Source organism: Zootoca vivipara, chromosome 6 (assembly GCF_963506605.1).
Source record: "Zootoca vivipara chromosome 6, rZooViv1.1, whole genome shotgun sequence".
In the NCBI taxonomy this organism is placed as follows: Eukaryota; Metazoa; Chordata; class Lepidosauria; order Squamata; family Lacertidae; genus Zootoca; species Zootoca vivipara.
This window is the reverse complement of record NC_083281.1, coordinates 38,781,731-38,798,713: the sequence shown is the minus strand read 5'-3', so window position 1 is coordinate 38,798,713 and position 16,983 is coordinate 38,781,731. Positions and strand designations below refer to the sequence as shown.

The 16,983-nt window shown below is 47.3% G+C and overlaps 1 protein-coding gene across 8 annotated transcripts in view; it reads right to left on the bottom strand.

Moving 5' to 3' along the window:
* Nucleotides 1-474: 474 nt before the first annotated feature.
* Nucleotides 475-16,983, bottom strand: part of MAP7D1 (MAP7 domain containing 1) — a 62,138-nt gene continuing 45,629 nt past the window's right edge. For 4 of the 8 annotated variants that reach the window (XM_060275829.1, XM_035117767.2, XM_060275824.1 and 1 more), the window contains 13 exons: nt 16,536-16,646; nt 12,890-13,012; nt 11,286-11,431; nt 10,983-11,104; nt 10,050-10,309; nt 9,026-9,212; nt 7,030-7,210; nt 5,536-5,640; nt 5,227-5,280; nt 3,506-3,569; nt 2,947-3,055; nt 1,775-1,977; nt 475-1,292 (listed from right to left, as the gene is read on the bottom strand). In XM_060275829.1, coding sequence (XP_060131812.1) covers nt 1,282-1,292; nt 1,775-1,977; nt 2,947-3,055; nt 3,506-3,569; nt 5,227-5,280; nt 5,536-5,640; nt 7,030-7,210; nt 9,026-9,212; nt 10,050-10,309; nt 10,983-11,104; nt 11,286-11,431; nt 12,890-13,012; nt 16,536-16,646 — 1,676 coding nt within the window. In that variant the 3' untranslated portion in view covers nt 475-1,281. The remainder of the gene's footprint in view (nt 1,293-1,774; nt 1,978-2,946; nt 3,056-3,505; nt 3,570-5,226; nt 5,281-5,535; nt 5,641-7,029; nt 7,211-9,025; nt 9,213-10,049; nt 10,310-10,982; nt 11,105-11,285; nt 11,432-12,889; nt 13,013-16,535; nt 16,647-16,983) is intronic. The other 4 variants (XM_060275826.1, XM_060275827.1, XM_060275825.1 and 1 more) reach the window with 3 other exon arrangements.

Genomic DNA, 16,983 nt, shown 5'->3' with positions numbered 1-16,983 from the left:
TCTTGCGAGTCGCGACCATAGAAAACTTCGTCTTGCGAGTCACCAAAAACATCGCAAAACGCTTTCGTCTTGCGAGTTTTTCGTTGCGCAAGGCACCACTGTATCTTTTTGTATATTTAGTAACACCCCCCCCCCGAAAACTCCAGAAAAGTTCCACTTCCTTCTCCTCTTCATCCTGAAGTGATACTGTTCAGGAAACTTGATTCTGGTAAGTGTCTAAACTGACCATCAGAGCATCAAAGTTACTAAGGCTGTGTGCATACTATTCCATCTGCTTCTCTTTACCTGTCTTCAGGGTCTGAATTACTATTGAATTACTGAATTGCCTGGCTCCTGTCCCATAGCTCCAAACCACTGTAAACTGTAGGAGTAAACCATCCTTGAGGTGGCATGAGGTTGCTTACTGTCCCAGTCCTTCCAGCGGGCAAACCCAGCACAGCCTGTAAACATTCAGCCCAAAGAAAAGATGTCACCTGCCATTTCTCCATTTTATTGTCCACAAAAGGTTGTTCAGATGCATAATACTGTCACAATGACTGAGCAAAACACAGCCCCAGCCATCACACGCACGAAACACATACACACACAGAAACAGCAGCACCCAAAAAAAGCACAGTGTGTAGGACAACGGCAGTTGTTGAGTGGCTAAGGGTGCACACACACACACACACACACACACACACACACACACAATCCTGCAGGTATTCTGGCTGGGACCAATAGTGAGAGTTTAAATTAGAAATCTAGACGCTTTCCATTGGATGTAACAGGCAGACACACACACACTCACACACTCACTCTTGCACACAGACCCCAACCGTGTACAAGGGATCCAATCTCCCCTGCCATGACTCAGCCCACATTTTAAAAAAAGTAACCCACCAAAGGCATCTCCCATGAATACATGTTTTGGGGCAGTGATACCACAGAGGTAACTGCTTGCGTAATCCCATGCTAACACTGAAGTTTATGTACATTATTAACATCCTTTGTACCCAGCCAGTTAAATAACTATGTGATTATATCGTCTGGGATGAGCTATGGGTTGAGGGTCAGTCTGATAAGGTGCATATTAAAAAAAATAATCATAATCATAAAATGAGAACAGTAAGAGAAAAGAGAAGAGTCCGTGGGGCTGGGCCGCCCCCAGCCTGGCTCCTGACACCTCCTCGATCCTTGCAGGGTGGGGAGCCTTGGGCTGATCTTCTGGTTAGAGCTAGCCTGGAGTTGGCACCTTGTTTGCACCCATCCTTTGGGGTGGGGGAGGGTGATGTCGCTGCTTTACAGAACTTCTGCAGGAGACAAAGAAGTTAAAAGGGGATCAGAGCGACTTGGAAGAGCTGCAAAGGATCTTCTAGCCTGCCTCCTCCCTCCAAAAAAGAATCGGCCAAAAACATCTGCTTAGCTCCTGCCATTTAGGAACTGATTACGGCTTTTCAAAAGCATCAAGAAGCCTGGGCTTCTGGAATCAGTGTAAGAGGCAATGCTGCGTTAGATGGACCATGTTTACCACTAGGCCAGGTTCAACGGTTATGTGCTAATTCACAAAGCCCTGAACAACTTGGGCCCATGGCACCTTAAAGACCGTTTGATCCCAATAAAAGTTCACATCCTCTGCACTGACTTCCAGACCATTTGCCTGCCTGCTACTGCCTCTATTCAGGGGATTTGTTGGGCCAGTTTTTTGCATATGATGCACGCCCTTTGACTTGCTTAAAGCTCCTGAACTTTGCTGGTGATCGAGAGGGGGGACAAAGAAGGGGCAGCCTCTCACCTGTGATCTGTGGGGGCTTGGCTACCGCCTTGCTGAGGAAGGGCTCCTTGTTGGAAAAAGGCAGGATGGGCTCGCCAGCCATGCTCAGCCCGGGGCTCACCGAGTGCTCCCGTCCGCTGGGCTCCTTGGGGGAGGAAAAGCCGTTCTCGTGCTTGCTGGGCTGCAGGCCGTTTACCAAGGACAGGGCAGGAGCCACAGGACAGCTGCAACCAAAAGAGAGGAGAGGGTGTCAAACGGAGATGTGGCAAGCAAAGGCCTGTCTCAAACAGGGAAGAAGAAGAAAGCAAGGTGGGCAGGTGGCAGTGTACAACAAAAAAAGAAGAAAATCCTGTACCACAGAGAGTGGAAAATTGCAATCATGATCAAGCCCTCCTCAAGTTGCATACACTGCATAATCTGCTCTGCTCCTGGTAAGGCAGGCGCGCGCACACACACACACACACAAGGTTCTGAGATTACACCAAGCACTGTCCACTTATTTTTTGGCCTATCTGCAACCATAAGGACTAGTAACCTGTTTTTTTCTTAAAGGAAAGTATTCAGAATTGTGTATTCTGAATAATGTATTCAGTAGTGGGCAGAATATGCAGACACTGCACCATGGGAAAAGCACAACTCTTACAAATGCTTTTGCCCCCCCCCCCTGAAATTTCCTAGGCACGACCATGTGAGAGCATCTAGTCTTAAAGCAAGTTACCCCAGATAAAGGTTCTGGTGATCCAAGGAACGTTGGGCTTGGTGTCTGTGTTACAATAAACCACCCTTTCCCAACCTAGTGCCCTCCAGTTGTTTTGGATTGCAATTCTCATCAGCCTGCTGATGAGAATTGTAGCCCAAAACATCTTGGGCACGGCTATAATAAACCATCTCCTGGCAATGTGTTTTAAATCCCTCTCTGTTGCTTGGTTTATTCTGCTTCCCACAAACGCCACAGGTCACACAACCATGAGGAAGAAGGACAGGAATCCCTGGGGAAGAGTAGCACTATAGATGCTTCTGCCCCTGGTGGTCCTTCGCACACGAGATCCCTTCTCCCCCTGGCCTGCCATGTACACATTCTTTCATTTTGGTGTAGGAAGGATCTCAGGGAAGTAGCAACTATGCTGCTCCTGTAACAGAGGAACTGGCACCAACTTGAGCTAAGAACATGTGACTTCTGCTGTAGGTGGTACCTGTGCTGGGTCCCCTCAAGGGCTGGCCCCTTATGACTGGCTGGACTTGACGCCTGCATCTCGGGCAGCTCCTCTTCCTTGGGAAGGCTTCCAGGGCGCTTTTCTCCATCTGGGAATGTAGGGAAAGAGGTTGTTATGGGCCGCAAGAGGCCTTTGAATCCAGGGACAGAGACCTCAGCCATGCAGCCCTCTGAGGTGGCCTCAGGCTTCAACACAGGCAACAACTCGTTTGCTACAAAAACCTTTCAATTGCTTGGAAGTGCTACAAAGACTTCTTTGGTCAAGTTACGCCCTCTTCCTGGTCAAGCCCATGTCACTGTCTATGTCCAGATGCTTGCAAGTCAGGTCTTTGCTACCTGTGACTGCAGCTCCCTCTCCTCCTTGTCCTTGACTATTTGTTATGGACACAACATGGACAAAACATAGCTGACTAGAGAGTGGGCACTATTGTGGAGTTAGGACCTGGATTCAGAACTGCAGGGGGCCAGATTCCAAAACCAGCCTGTGATCGTGCACTTTTAGAATTAGCAGAGCATCCGGTACAAGGGATAGTTCTCACCTGTGTCTGCCTCGCCCTCTTGTTTCCCTTCCTTTCCATTCACAAGTTTCTTGTTGTCTTTCTTCTGCAAAAACAAATGCCAACAGTTAAATTTGCTTGATTCTCCAGGCAATAAGAGGGAGAAAATCTGTTACTGTATTTGTTCATGGATAGGGATAAATACACTACATATAAGGCTCCTGTGTTGTTTTAGCAGCTCAAAGGACCAGATGCAATTTCACTGTACAACATGGATCCGGGGTGGGGTGGGGTGGGGGGCAGGTCCTGCGTGCTGGAGACCAACAATGCTAAAATAAACTTCTAGTGCAGGGGTTCCCAACAAAATTTTCTCGAGGACCCCTCATCGAGCCGCTATTGTGACAAGGACCCCCATTAATTCCTAATCCTAAAATTAAAAAGTGAGAGCCAAATTAAGAGTCTTTTTATATTTTATATTTATACGTTTTTTACAGTTACAACAGAGTACTCCATCAGTATACAGTTAGTTTTAATTTTCAGTTCTTAATGAGATGAGTTAAATCTGTCCTTTGAGTCCATTATTTCTGAAATATTAGGTTCCAAACTTGAAACTTTCACTCTGAAATCCGACCGCAGCGCGCGCCAGGGAGGCAGCGCGGGCCAGGGAGGAGGGAGGGGAATGGAGACAACAGGGTACCTGCGCAGTAGCGCACAAATGAAGCCGACACACGCAAAGCATCTTAGGGAGGTGAGCGTTAGTAGAATGTGTGCGCTGCCTCTTTGCAAAACAGTAGTGTTTGTAAAGCGCCACCTAACGGCATACAGCAGAACTACTGCCTCTATCTAATTCTAGTTTTGCGCTAGACTCTGCTCATGCAGGAAGCGGCCAAAACAAAAAATCTGTTATCATACGAAATATATTTAATATATTTTTTTATTCTAATAGCATCTTGCGGACCCCTCTGGCATAGCTTGCGGACCCCTGGGGGTCCGCGAACCACCTCTTGGGAACCACTGTTCTAGTGAAATGTACTTCTAACTAAATTTAACTCTTGAGTAGACCCACTGAAATAAATGGAACTAAGTTAGTCATGTCCAATAGATTACAATGGGGTACTCTGAGGACCTGCCCTGCCTACAGCCCACACTGGCTTTGTATTTTTGTGATGACCAAATAAATCTGATTGATTGACTACTGTACTGTCATCCTGTCCCAGAGGCCACGGAGAAAGCAGGTCTGGAACAAGCACACTGGAGAAGTTAAGCTTGGCCTGTTTTGTTTCCTGGGGTAGAAGTAGGCCCGCCTTGCCTTCCAGGAGGTCCTGCAAAGGTCCCTGGGATGAAGAGCTCAAGGGCCCAGAGAGTGTCTGACCATGAGATGGCAGATTATGGGTTGCACTGAGGTCAGATCCAAAAAGCCCTCCTGCAAAAGTACCATAGAAACACACAGAGGTGTTGTGCAAGAGCAGTTGGTGTATCATTAATAATGAGGGCTGCCAACTGCATGCTCTGCTTCAGGTACCAAAGTCCCTTGACCCAGCAAACAGTGGCTCACCACCTGCTTAAGGGCAAGCCAGGCATGGAGCATGAAGACACCTGAGGCTTTGCTGAAGTTAAGCAGGTCAAGGTCTGGTCAGTGCTTGGATGGGAGACCTTGTGAGAACCACACGTATGCAGCCTTGGGGTCCATGATGGAAGAACGGCAAGACATAAATTAAATAAAAAGACACCATCCCTGACCTGTTTTCTGGAGAATGACTCACCTTGGCATCAGCTCCATCTGCTTTTCGTGTCCTCTTCATGATCTCTTCCAACCGCTGCAGACAGAAAGAGGAAGAAGGTTGTCAGACATTGTCCCTGTTCAAACATTTGCCAGCCACGGGTGCCAACTGGGAGTGGGAGGAAGCTTCAATATACAAGCAGTGTAAGCCTTTGCTTGTAGTGTACAAGTGATCACTTTGCATTTTGCAATAGTGCAGGACCGGCTGCCTTCTCTCTTTCTTCCGCCTATCCAGCCAATCTGGGCTGTTCAGCCACCCCACACACACCCCTGCAGAGAAAGGCACACCCACCTTCTTCCGCTCCAGCCGCTCTTGTTCTTCCCGCTGGAAATGCTTTTCACGCTCCACCCGCTGGCGCTCGGCCTCCTCGCGTGCACGGGCCTCTGCTTCCTCCCTCTGCAGCCAACAGGAGGAGAAGTTCATACATTTGGGTGAAGTTACCTGCCCAGCCACTAAGCAAGAGGTGATGGGAACATCTGGAAAGGGGGCAACTGGGGACATTCCTGGTCTAACTCCAGAGTGAAAGGAATGCCAATCTATTTATTGTATATAGCCAAAGGCCTTTACAATGTACACCAGGGGATTAGAACAAGACTGAAAGCACAGAACATGACCTATAAAAATTAAAACATAAAAAATTACTGCATGAGGTTTTAAAATTAGGAAGCATTAACATATCTGCTTTGCACAGTAGCAGTATCGTAACTCCAGGGGGACGGAAGGCACCCACTATATATTGAACCAGCGCTGAAAATTCTGGTTAAGCACTCACCCCAATTTGTTTGCATGAAGTTTGTGGGGAGGTTAGACGATGTTGGCTATTTATTGAGTATTTATCCTGATTTGTTTGCAGGGAGGTTATACAGCATAGCATTTATCAACTGTTATCCTACACTTTCCAGTGCAGTTTTCTGTTACTTTCCTTATCGCAAAAGTCTGGTTTTTCTGTGGAAGCAGGTTTCGTTGTGCAAGAGCGTCAAAACAAATCATGCAACCTGAATTTGCTAGTTAAATCCCAGCAAGTGTGTGCACTTCAATTGTGCCTATCCTAATTTGCTTGCCAGGGACATGGGGCTCAACACAGTAATCAAAGAGAGAAATTGCAGGGACCCACCCCCCCAAATTCATATGGAATCAAAACGTAATTTCCATCCAAGAAAATGTTTGCTACCACTAGATGGCAGTACTTCTCCATCCTGTCTAATTCCCTAAAATGCCCCAAAGTGCCTGAAAGCGCCCTCTCCCTTGAAAAGCACACCAACCCTGCATTACAGCCCCAGTCCAAGACATTCTGTCATCTGAGGCAAAAATGTCCACACACAATTTCATGTACCAAGTATGACCAGACTGGCACTTGAGTCTTGGGTTGCCTTTAGCATGGTGTTATTTTGCTGGAGGGATTCAAGCACAGACCATAAAATTTAGGTTTAAACTATCAAAGTGCCCCATAGCAGTCTGTGGCCTACCTAGCATAGGAGGTGCAGCATAGGCCACATGATGCCTTGCTCTCCAACATCTTGCCAACCCCTGCCTGCCCTCCAGCATTTACCACCTGAGGCGGCCATCTTAGTTTCCCCAATGATAGGGCCAGCCCTGCTCTACTGTAGACCGGACCATTGGCTTACACTGACAGGCAGTGGCTCTTCGGGACTTCAGACAGGGTCTCTCCCATCCCTACCTTGAGGTAATTTTTTTAACTGTAAGTTTTTAAAACTGTTTAGAACTGCTTTATATTGTTTCTTGCAGCCCCTGAGAAGCAACAAAAAAAAAACCCAGCAAACACACTTGTTTCTGCAGCCGTTCTTGCTCTTCCTCCTCAGCTCGGGCCCGATCCTGGGCCTCGCGCTCCTCCTGCTGGGCTCGCTGCTCCTCCTGCCGCTGCCGCTCTTCCTCCAACCTGGCGAGCTCAGCCTGTTGCTGTAGCCGTTCTTTGGCATCCTGCTGAGCCCGCTCCTCTGCTAGGCGCCTAAGGGTACCAAACACCACCATTACAACAGCTGCTTCGGGCCCATCCACCCTCCCACTTCCATGGGGAGAACATAGGAAGTTGCCTTATATGGAGTCTGGCCACTGGTCCACTTAGCTTAGTATATTGTTTACACCAGGGCTGGCCCAAGACATTTTGACACCTGAGGCGAACCACAAAATGGCACCTTCCTCCCTGCCAGGGAAAAAGGGGTGAGTGAAGATCTACATCAGAAACAAGGAGGGTGGGGAGAAAGATCCACATTGGTATCTGCTGCCTTTCTGGATCCTGCTGCCTAAGGCAGTTGCTTCACTTTGCCTCATGGGTGGGCTGGCCCTGCTTTACACTGATGGATAGTGGCTCTCCAGGATTTCAGATGAGGTCTCTCCCAGCCTTACCTAGGGATACCGGATATTGAACCTGAGATCTGTATGAAAAGCAGGTGTTCTGCCCTTCAGCAAATGGGATCTGATATTATGCTAAGACTGGGCTGCCTGGAAGCCACATCCCCTGCTCTGGGAAGATGTTGCCCTAATTCCAGAGATCTGGACAATGATGGAATATACACGTGGTCAAATGCACTGCCTTATTATCATTCAAGGGCCTGAAAACAGGTTTGCAAGCTAAACACGAGTGAAACATCCCTCAGGATTCTCAGTGTGCCCCCTTCAAGAGATGGAGGGTGGCAATAAGAGAACAAGCCTTTTCTGTCAAAGCCCCACCCCTTGCCCCAATTATGGAATGCTCTCCCCAGGGAGGTTTGCCTGGCACATATTTATTTAATCACAGGCATCTGGAGAACGTGGGACCCAGGTGGCGCTGTGGGCTAAACCACTGAGCCTAGGGCTTGCTGATCAGAAGGTCGGCGGTTCGAATCCCTGTGACGGGGTGAGCTCCCGTTGCTTGGTCCCAGCTCCTGCCAACCTAGCAGTTCGAAAGCACGTCAAAAATGCAAGTAGATAAATAGGAACCGCTACAGCGGGAAGGTAAACGGCGTTTCCATGTGCTGCTCTGGTTTGCCAGAAGTGGCTTTGTCATGCTGGCCACATGACCTGGAAGCTATACGCCGGCTCCCTTGGCCAATAATACGAGATGAGCGCGCAAGCCCAGAGTCGGTCATGACTGGACCTAATGGTCAGGGGTCCCTTTACCTTTACCCTATCTGGAGAACAATAATGATTTTGGCTTTCAGTTGCTATTTTGTGGTGTTGACATTTGTTTTGGAGAGGTGTGGCTGTATTTGCTTCTAATTGGAGGGACACTTTTAGTATATTTGTATTATTTTACAGGATACACTGCCATTGCTTGTACTTGAATGTTTTGTTTCTCTTTCTGCAAGTTGTTTTGGAGCTTCTTTTGGTTGTAGGATGCCAATGAACAAATTTAATAAAGCTAAACCAAGCCCTCACTCAACCTGTTGCATGTGCACAACATGAATCCAAATTCTCTGCTGAAAACTCCTAAATGATTTGCCAACAAAGCCCACATCTTGCAGCCTAATGGAGATGTTTGCATTTATTTATTCTGCTTCCAATTCCCCCTCAAAAGAAACTGAAAACTTTGCACAAGAATTTGGTGGAAAGGGAAGAGGCAACAACATGGAGACCAAAAGACAGGTGGGTTGTGGGGACAACATGCCAGCAAAACATTGCCTCCAAGGGAAGTGGGGGGCTTAATGCCTCTTATGCCTCAGCTTCATCTGGGATTCTAGGATTTCACCAGCTTTATGTTTATGCTCCACCTGCACAACACACATCATAAGGTCTAGAAACCTGAATGTCTAAATGGCTGATCAATCTCAACCCAGGGACTCACCGCTTCTGCTCCTCCTGCTCCCTGCGCTCTTGCTCCTCTCGTTCCCGCTGCTCCCGTGCCTGGCGCCGTTTCTCAGCCAAGAGCCGGGCAGCTTCCTCTCGGTCTGTGGTGCCTGCCATGGGTTTGCCTGGAGTTGGAGGAGGAGGAGCTGGCACTGGACTCGCAGCCCCAGAGGGAGTGGCAGCATCTGCAGAGCCCCAAACACATTGTCATCTTCACTGAATTTTAATTTATGCACTGCTTAGTGGCAGAGTAGCCTTCCAGGCAGTTTAGAAAGCATGAAATTTTGTGTATTAGTTACACAATAACTAAAAACAGAAACATTCATAATTAAAACACACAATGAAACAATCCCATTAAAACATTGCAATAATTGTTGGTGGTGCCCCCACTGGGAAGCTGCCCAGCTGGCAGTGAAATGCAACACAGGGCCTTCTTGGTGGTGCTTCCCAGGTTGTCTGCCTCCTTTTAGGAGGAATTTAAAAACATTCCTGTTTACTCAGGCATTGGGTGGCTGAAAGACCTGTCCCTGGCAACCCTGAATTTATTAGTTTGGAGAGGAGGTGATGGTTTTTAGGAGTTTTCACCTGGTTTTAGAAGGCTCTTTAAACACTTTTTAGAAGTTTTAATTGTATTGTTTTAGTACTGACATATTTGCCACTCTGAGCTCCTTTGGAGGAAGGGCAAGATATAAATTTTACTTGCTATAAAAACATTCATAATAAACAATAAAAACAGCAATTAAGATATGCCATAAATCAATCTTATTTAAAACAACACAGCAATTGAAACAGGATTTGTTCAAGGGACCAAGGAAATGCCAGTGTCTTTTCAAATGTCAGCAGAATACCAATATGTGGTTAGAACACCTCCCTAAGAAGAGGAGAAAACCTTCACTTAAAACCCCTCCACAATGGAGACCAGGATATCGCTCTGGAGCACTAAGACATTTTACAGCATACTGGAGGCCATTCTCCTGGAGACACACAAGGTTTGCACTACACTCCAGCCCATAAGGCCCCACCTTGCGCTGTTTCGCTGCTCCCTGTGACCTTGGGGGTCTCACTTGGAGCTGGGGAGGCTGACCCTCGTTCCTTCTGCTCATCCTTCCGTTCACGGACCTTTGGCTGCCCTTCGTGCTCCCTGCGAGGCCGCACTTTGGGCGAGGACTGAGCGCTGCGATTCAGGCCTGCCCGATGTGGAGAACCAGGGCCTGTGCTAGGTGAGGCTGGGCGTTGCTTGGCAACAGCTGGAGATGCAGGCCTGGGCTTGGGGCCTGGGCTGCTGGAACACAAATACATACAGGATGGGAGTCAGATGGGAAAGGAAAAGCTGCTGCAACTTACCAGCCAACCAGCACTGTCCTGCTGACCTGATACCAGGCTAGGCCCAAATTACCAAGAACCAGTGAGGGCAAATGCGCACTTATTCCTAGTTCACTCAGTATGTTGCCACAGCCTAATAGCAGAACTGGGGGAGCTTTTTTAGCTTGGTGGCCACATTCCCTCACGGGTTGCCTTCCAGGTGGCGGTGGGACAATGGGTGTGATTCTAGTAGGCCACCCAAAAATGTCAAGAGGCCTATACTGTCCATTCATCCAAGCAAGCAAGAGCCATTGTTACATGTCAAGAATAAAGTCAAGCCCAGCAGAAGGGGAGTGTAGACCATGGCTAGTCAGCAGTGTGGCCTGAGGAGGAGGAGAGTTGGAGAATAGTCTCAAGGGCCAGACAGAGGGGTCTGGAGGGCAGCTTTTGGCTCCTGAGCCTGAGGTTCCCCGTGCCTAATAAAAGGTAACCACGACTACTGTCCTGTTGTTCCTGAGGATAGGTAGGGAACAGCCCTGCTGCAAAGGCTGATGCAGAGAGCCCTGCTTGGCAGTGCTAAACTAAGATCTGTCAAATCTCAAGTGAAGATGCAGTAGCAGAACCGCACACACACCCCTAGGAGCTCCTCCTACCTGTTCTCAGGTGTGTGCGGCTGGCGAGGCTGGCATGACGGCATAGACTTGCGTTTGCGAAGAGCTAGGGCGTTTTTCTCTTGGGCGTTTTCCCGATCTTTATCCTTCTTCTCCTTCTTTTTCTGAGGATGTGAGGCAGGGTAGAGGGGGTGGGCGATTGGTAGAAGCACCAACAAAGACAACGATAGTCAGGCTCAAATACAAAATGTTCAAAGAGCATCCTATGTCACAGGCATGGGCATAGGTGGCTCATCAGTGGTGGGAATGGGGGTGGGGAGAGAGAAAGAGCACACAGTCACTCACAGGGGAGGCCTCAGCCTTGCGCCGGGGTGTCACATCAGGGCTGCTGGTTGCCGGCCGCCGTCGCTCTGAGCAGCGATGATGCAGGCGCTGGTTGTTGCAGGGGCTGAGGGGGCTGGCAGAGGCTGAGCGGGGGCACACGGGTACTGCTGGGACAGGAGAGAGAGGAGTTGTCAATAGGCCAGCCAGAGAGCAGAGCACAAGAAGGCCCAAGAGTATTTTATTTATTTAGAAAGATTTATAAACTGCTTAATCACAAAATGCACTAAGAGAAATACATAATACATTTGTAGATAAAGAACAGCTGATACCAAAAAACATATACGCATGCACACACAAAACAAACACAGATAAGTAAATTGTATGCCTGGGTAGGGCTGCTGAAATAAAAATAAGTTTTCAGCAGGCATCTAAATCAATAGAATGTGGGCACCTGCCTAGTGTCAATAGGCAGGGAGTTCCAAAGCACAGGTGCTGTCCCACTGAAAGATAAAACTATTTGCAAATAGAAGTCTGTAAATGAAATCTAACAATACAGAGATACTACTTTGTTCCCAGTCACAACCTTTACAGACAATGGGTGGATCTAGACCTATGGGGTGGGGGGGATGGACACCCTATAAATAAGTCAGAAATTAGATCGTTATAACAAAAGAAAAAAAACCTTTCTGGAAAATCATGTTTCAAAATTTCCTGCTCTCTGGCGCTATCTGGTGTTGCATGTTTATAGTGCATTCAAATCACTGTTTCTTTACTAATGTAGCTGAGTCCAATGTTCTGAAAACAGGGCAAGCTAAGCATAATCAGCATTCCTTAATTTTGCTTCTAAAATATCTCATTCTGAAATATGAAGTACTAATACAGCTGCTTTAGAAATACTGATGAATCATGCTAAATTCACCTGGCTGATACTCTTCATTATGCTACTGTTTTATCCTTGCTACACTGTAGCACTGATTTTATTTTGTTTTAATTAATGATGTTCTGTTCCTGCTTTCAGATTGTAAGCCACCTGGAGGTTGCTTCTTTTTTTCTTCTTTTTTTTTAAAGGGAAGTTGGGATACAAGTTTTGTAAATGAATACAGATGAGAGCTGGGTGGAAACAAATGAAATGCTAGTTGTCTTTCATACTCATTGGCACAATGGTTAGTAGTAAAAGGGTGCCTCTTTCTCCCACCAATTAAATGGGGTGAAGGGGAGGGGGGTTACATGCTTATAAGAAGAGGGTGGAGGATTCAAAGTGTGGGACTTACAGAGGGGTTTAGCAGAACAGCAAAGGTGCTGCATCAAGGCCAGCTCTACCATTAGGCAGAGTGAGGCAGCTGCCTCAGGCAGCGGATTTTAGGTGTCACAAATATCATTAAATTATGTAATTTATCACTGTCTTTGTTCTTGTTTCTGCCAGTGTTGAGAGAATGGCTTGGTTGGTCTTGAGGGTACAAATCACCTTGACTTGGAGGGTGGGTGGGCGGGTGAGTGGTGCCATTTGCTCTTCTACCCTGGTAAAAAACAACCCATCCCCACCCGGTCGCGATAGTGTTGAACCAGAGATGGGACAAATCCTCCCCCTCAATATCATTTCAGTTCCCTCATCTGCTCCCACTTACCCTGGTCTTTGCCGTTGCCGGCAAGTGTCACCGCACTCCGGCTGCGTGCCAAGAAAGACAGTGTTGGTGTCATGAGTCGGTCCACAATGCTGCTCTCCCAGGGGCTGAGCGGTAGGCTACGATCTGGTGGGGGAAAGGGAGACAAAATGCTCCGAGTTAGGCCAAGACCTGCTAGTTCCAGTTTCAACAACTCTGCAAGGCCCAGCTTCAGGCTCCAGCTCTCAGTTGAGGGGAGTCTTGGCGCCATTTCGTTGTTTGCTTCCCGCTGACTTCCAAACAGGGCACAAACTCCGGAACCACTTTCTCCTCAAAAGTAGGCCAGGGGCTACCTAGTACAGTATAAGGCATTTTGTCTCCTAAGCAATATGGAGGGCTGGTTGCAGAGGAACAGTTCAGAAGGCAAGAAAGGTGTCTGCCAGATGCAGGGCTTGTACTTAGGCCCACTTGGTTGAGAAACTAACCAAAGGCAAACCCCCCTCCCCTCTGGAGTAAAAGGACTCTGCATTGACTATGTGTTGACTTTCTGCAGTGACAAGTTGACTTTCTGGGCAAGGCAGACAATTTGGCAAACGATATTGACACGTATTAAGATTTGGACCAGGAGCACCTGATACAAGTCTTCAGTGTATGGATTGAGCCAGTAGGCAGCAAGTCACAATATTGACAAATGTGATGTTTGCAGTATCAAAGAGGGGGAGGAAGCAAAAGGTATATAGCTTAAGCATGGGCATGACATATCCCGCAACAGGATGCAAGCATATTCCAGAAAGAAAATCTTATTTTCAATGGTCACAGTTAGGTAGATTTTAATTCACTTTAAATAATACCACATAACTTTTTGTGTGGGGTATTTCATCTTTGTGTTATCAGATATTGTAGGAATTGCTTCCTGTACCAAGCTTACAGTATAACATGTGTTGTTGTTTTTTAAAAAAGGATTATATTAAATCAGATAAAATTGAGACACGTCTCAACGATCACTTGAAACAGAGGAATTTTGGGGTTGGGGTAGAGAGGAGTAACAAATAACACAAATATATTTTTCAAAGCCTTGAATGGGATGCTGCTCTTCTCTGGGAAAAGCCCCTTCTCCACTGGGGGGGGGACCACACCCTACCCTACATTCCACATGGACAATCCCTCTGAGGCTAATGGTTCTCTTTGCAGGTCCCTCTTGACTCAGACACAGGCCTCTCCTCACTCTGCTGTTCACTTAGCCTTTTCCGGAATCTTGTTCAGATGGCCAGGGTATTTTTAATCATCACTAAGCAACTAGGAAACAAAACATCTAGGGGGGAAAATACTATCCTTTGCAGCACAGAGAGAAAGAGAGAAGGGCGTAGAAAGAGCAGTAAGTGGAGCAAGTATATCTCAGCACTGTGTCCAAGATCAGTGGCAAGTCAGCTCTCTCTCTCTCTCTCTCTCTCTCTCTCTCTCTCTCTCTCTCTCTCTCTCTCTCTGTGTGTGTGTGTGTGTGTGTGTGTGTGTGTTGGAGAGGTTCTTCTGCAGAGGGCACTAGTGGTCACGTATGCTTGTTTTGCATGGACTCATTCCTGACATCTCCTGACATTGACCACGGCCAATTATTCCAAGGATGCCACTGTGCAGATGGCAGCTAAAAGTTCATTGGGGTGGAAAGGCTCAAGTAACTGCCCAACCTCTAGCTGAGACCCTTGGGGAGCCAGTGGCACTCACACTTGGCATTACTGGGATAAAATAGACAAGCCTTCTCCAACCCATTGCCCTCCAGATGTTTTGGACTACAAATTCCATCAGCCCCAGGCAGCACTTCTGTGCCACAAGCTAATCAGGTAGGCTATTGAAAAGCCCTAATTTCTTAACCTCAGGCCAACCCACCTGATCTGAAATATGGGGACAAGCGTCTTGTAAGGAAACTGTGATAGTATGCATGAACCATTTTGAATACCCAGAAAGCACTATATGAAAACCAAGTTTCTTAACTGTTCCCCTCGCCAGCAAGCAAGAGTCTGGATGGCTCAATGCCACAGATGTCCCAACACCTGGTTAGCATCTCCACCTCCATCCATATTACTCATCCTCAATTCTGGCTTCTTCCATCTTTAACCACTTCCCCGCCAATCTGACCTAGATTTTGTGGCCATCGACCATGATAGCTGGACATCCTACACCTGGAGGGCCACAGGGTCTCCATCCCTGATGCAGGAACACCTAGATTGTGGAACACTCTCCCCATGAACACCTGCCTGGCTCCATCCTTGCTTGCCTTTCAAAGGGCAGGATTTTAACTGATTTACTATTATCCAACCAATTGGTTGATTTTGAATATTGCTATTCTTATCGCATTTCTTTTAAATGCTGCTGTTATAGTATTTATTTGTTTTCAATGATTTTTGTTTGTTTGTTTTGTTTTCAATGATTTTGGTATATTTGGTGGTATCTGTATCTATTTTTTACTTTAAAAAAATGGAAGGCAGACAGGCAGGAAGGAAGGATCACTCAGACCAGGGCTGGTTATATTATCTGGCGTCAAACCTAGGATTAGCTATAGGAAATAGGAAAGGAGCGACTAATACGGCAAGAATATAGCTGAAAAGCAAGTGTTCAAGTAACAGCCTTTACAATGTAGTCCAGTGTTAATATTGCAGGTTGAAGTTAGGCTGAAGTGAAGAGTAAGAACAGTTTAGAACAACCTTGGAGAGTAGACCAGTGTTAGTAATGCAGCATAGGGGCTGGGCTGTGAAAGCAGCACATTACAGTAATATTGCCAGTTAAAAGGTGCAACCTAATGTTGCAGAAGAGGTACAGCTGAGCATGTTGCCTACTCAGAACCTCTCCCAGCCCAAATCCAGCACCTGGCTGCCTTGTGCCCCATCGTCTTGCATGGAGCCTAGCACCAAGGCACTTACTCTGTGTTCTCTGGGAAAAGCAATAGTTTGTTAAACCACTCTGGGAACTGTAGCTCCTTGGGAGGAATAGGGATATCCTAACAACTCTCAGCGCCCTTAACAAACTACAGTTCCCATGATTATTTGGGGGAGTGGCATAAGGGGAGTGGTTTGTTTCCTCAGAATCAGAGTTGGTTGCAGGAAGTCCAGAATGAGAGCCTTCCCGGCACATGACTTGGTCCAAGCTCTCCTTGAAGACTGCCACCGAGGGACAGCCCACCAGCTCTATTTTATCTAGACTCTCGGTTCCATTGTCAAATGGCTCTTATTACTGTCATCATCTTTCTCCTAATGTTCACACACAATCTCTCCTCCTCCTCCTCCTCCACACACTGCAGATATGTGGGCACAACAGGGTCTCTATCACTCTGCCTATCACCCAGATCTACCCGTTTACTTTCCCTATTGCATACCCTGCCGTTCAGGAGCCATGTTCACAAAGGAGGGCTAGAAACTTGCATTTAAAAAAGGATTAAAGCTGAGGTCCTTACAATGCTGAATTCTTTGCTGAATACCAAATTCTGTACTTCTGTGCTTGGGCAGAATTGCTACCCAAACTCTTGTGGTGTTATAGGTATCTTAAAATAATAATACTAATTGCTTTAAACGTGTTCGCCAGCCCTTGGCCAATGGGATAGGAATGGATACAGGTTTTAAATCAGTATCGCCCTTGCCCTCCCTCACCCTGGCACTGCTGGGTGCCCCAAGGGGTCTCTTACTTCTACTGGGCGAGTTCCAGAGAGTGGCGGAAGATTTGGAGAGGCGCTTGTTGATTATAGAGTCCACATGTTTGGGGAGATTTACGGCAGAGAGGGAGCACCTGCCCGCACCTACGAGAGGGAAAAGACACACGGGTGTTAAGGGCGGTGGGGGTGGGAAGTGACGGACATGCTAGCATGCAGCGGCAGAGGGCAAAAGGTCATGCAGTGGAAGGAGCAGGAAAGGAACGGAGACATTTGGTGGAGGGGTTTCGGAGTGTGGTGCTTGGATCGCCAGCTTGCACCATCTTGTGTCATGTCTGCAAGGGTACAAGACCAGCACCACCTGTTCATGTGCTGATCCACAGCACAACCACACCTTGTTCAATGGCATGCCAAGGCACAGCTCAGCCTGACACAAGGAGGGTTGACACATTCACTGTCTGAGAGTATACAGCTCCAGGAAAGC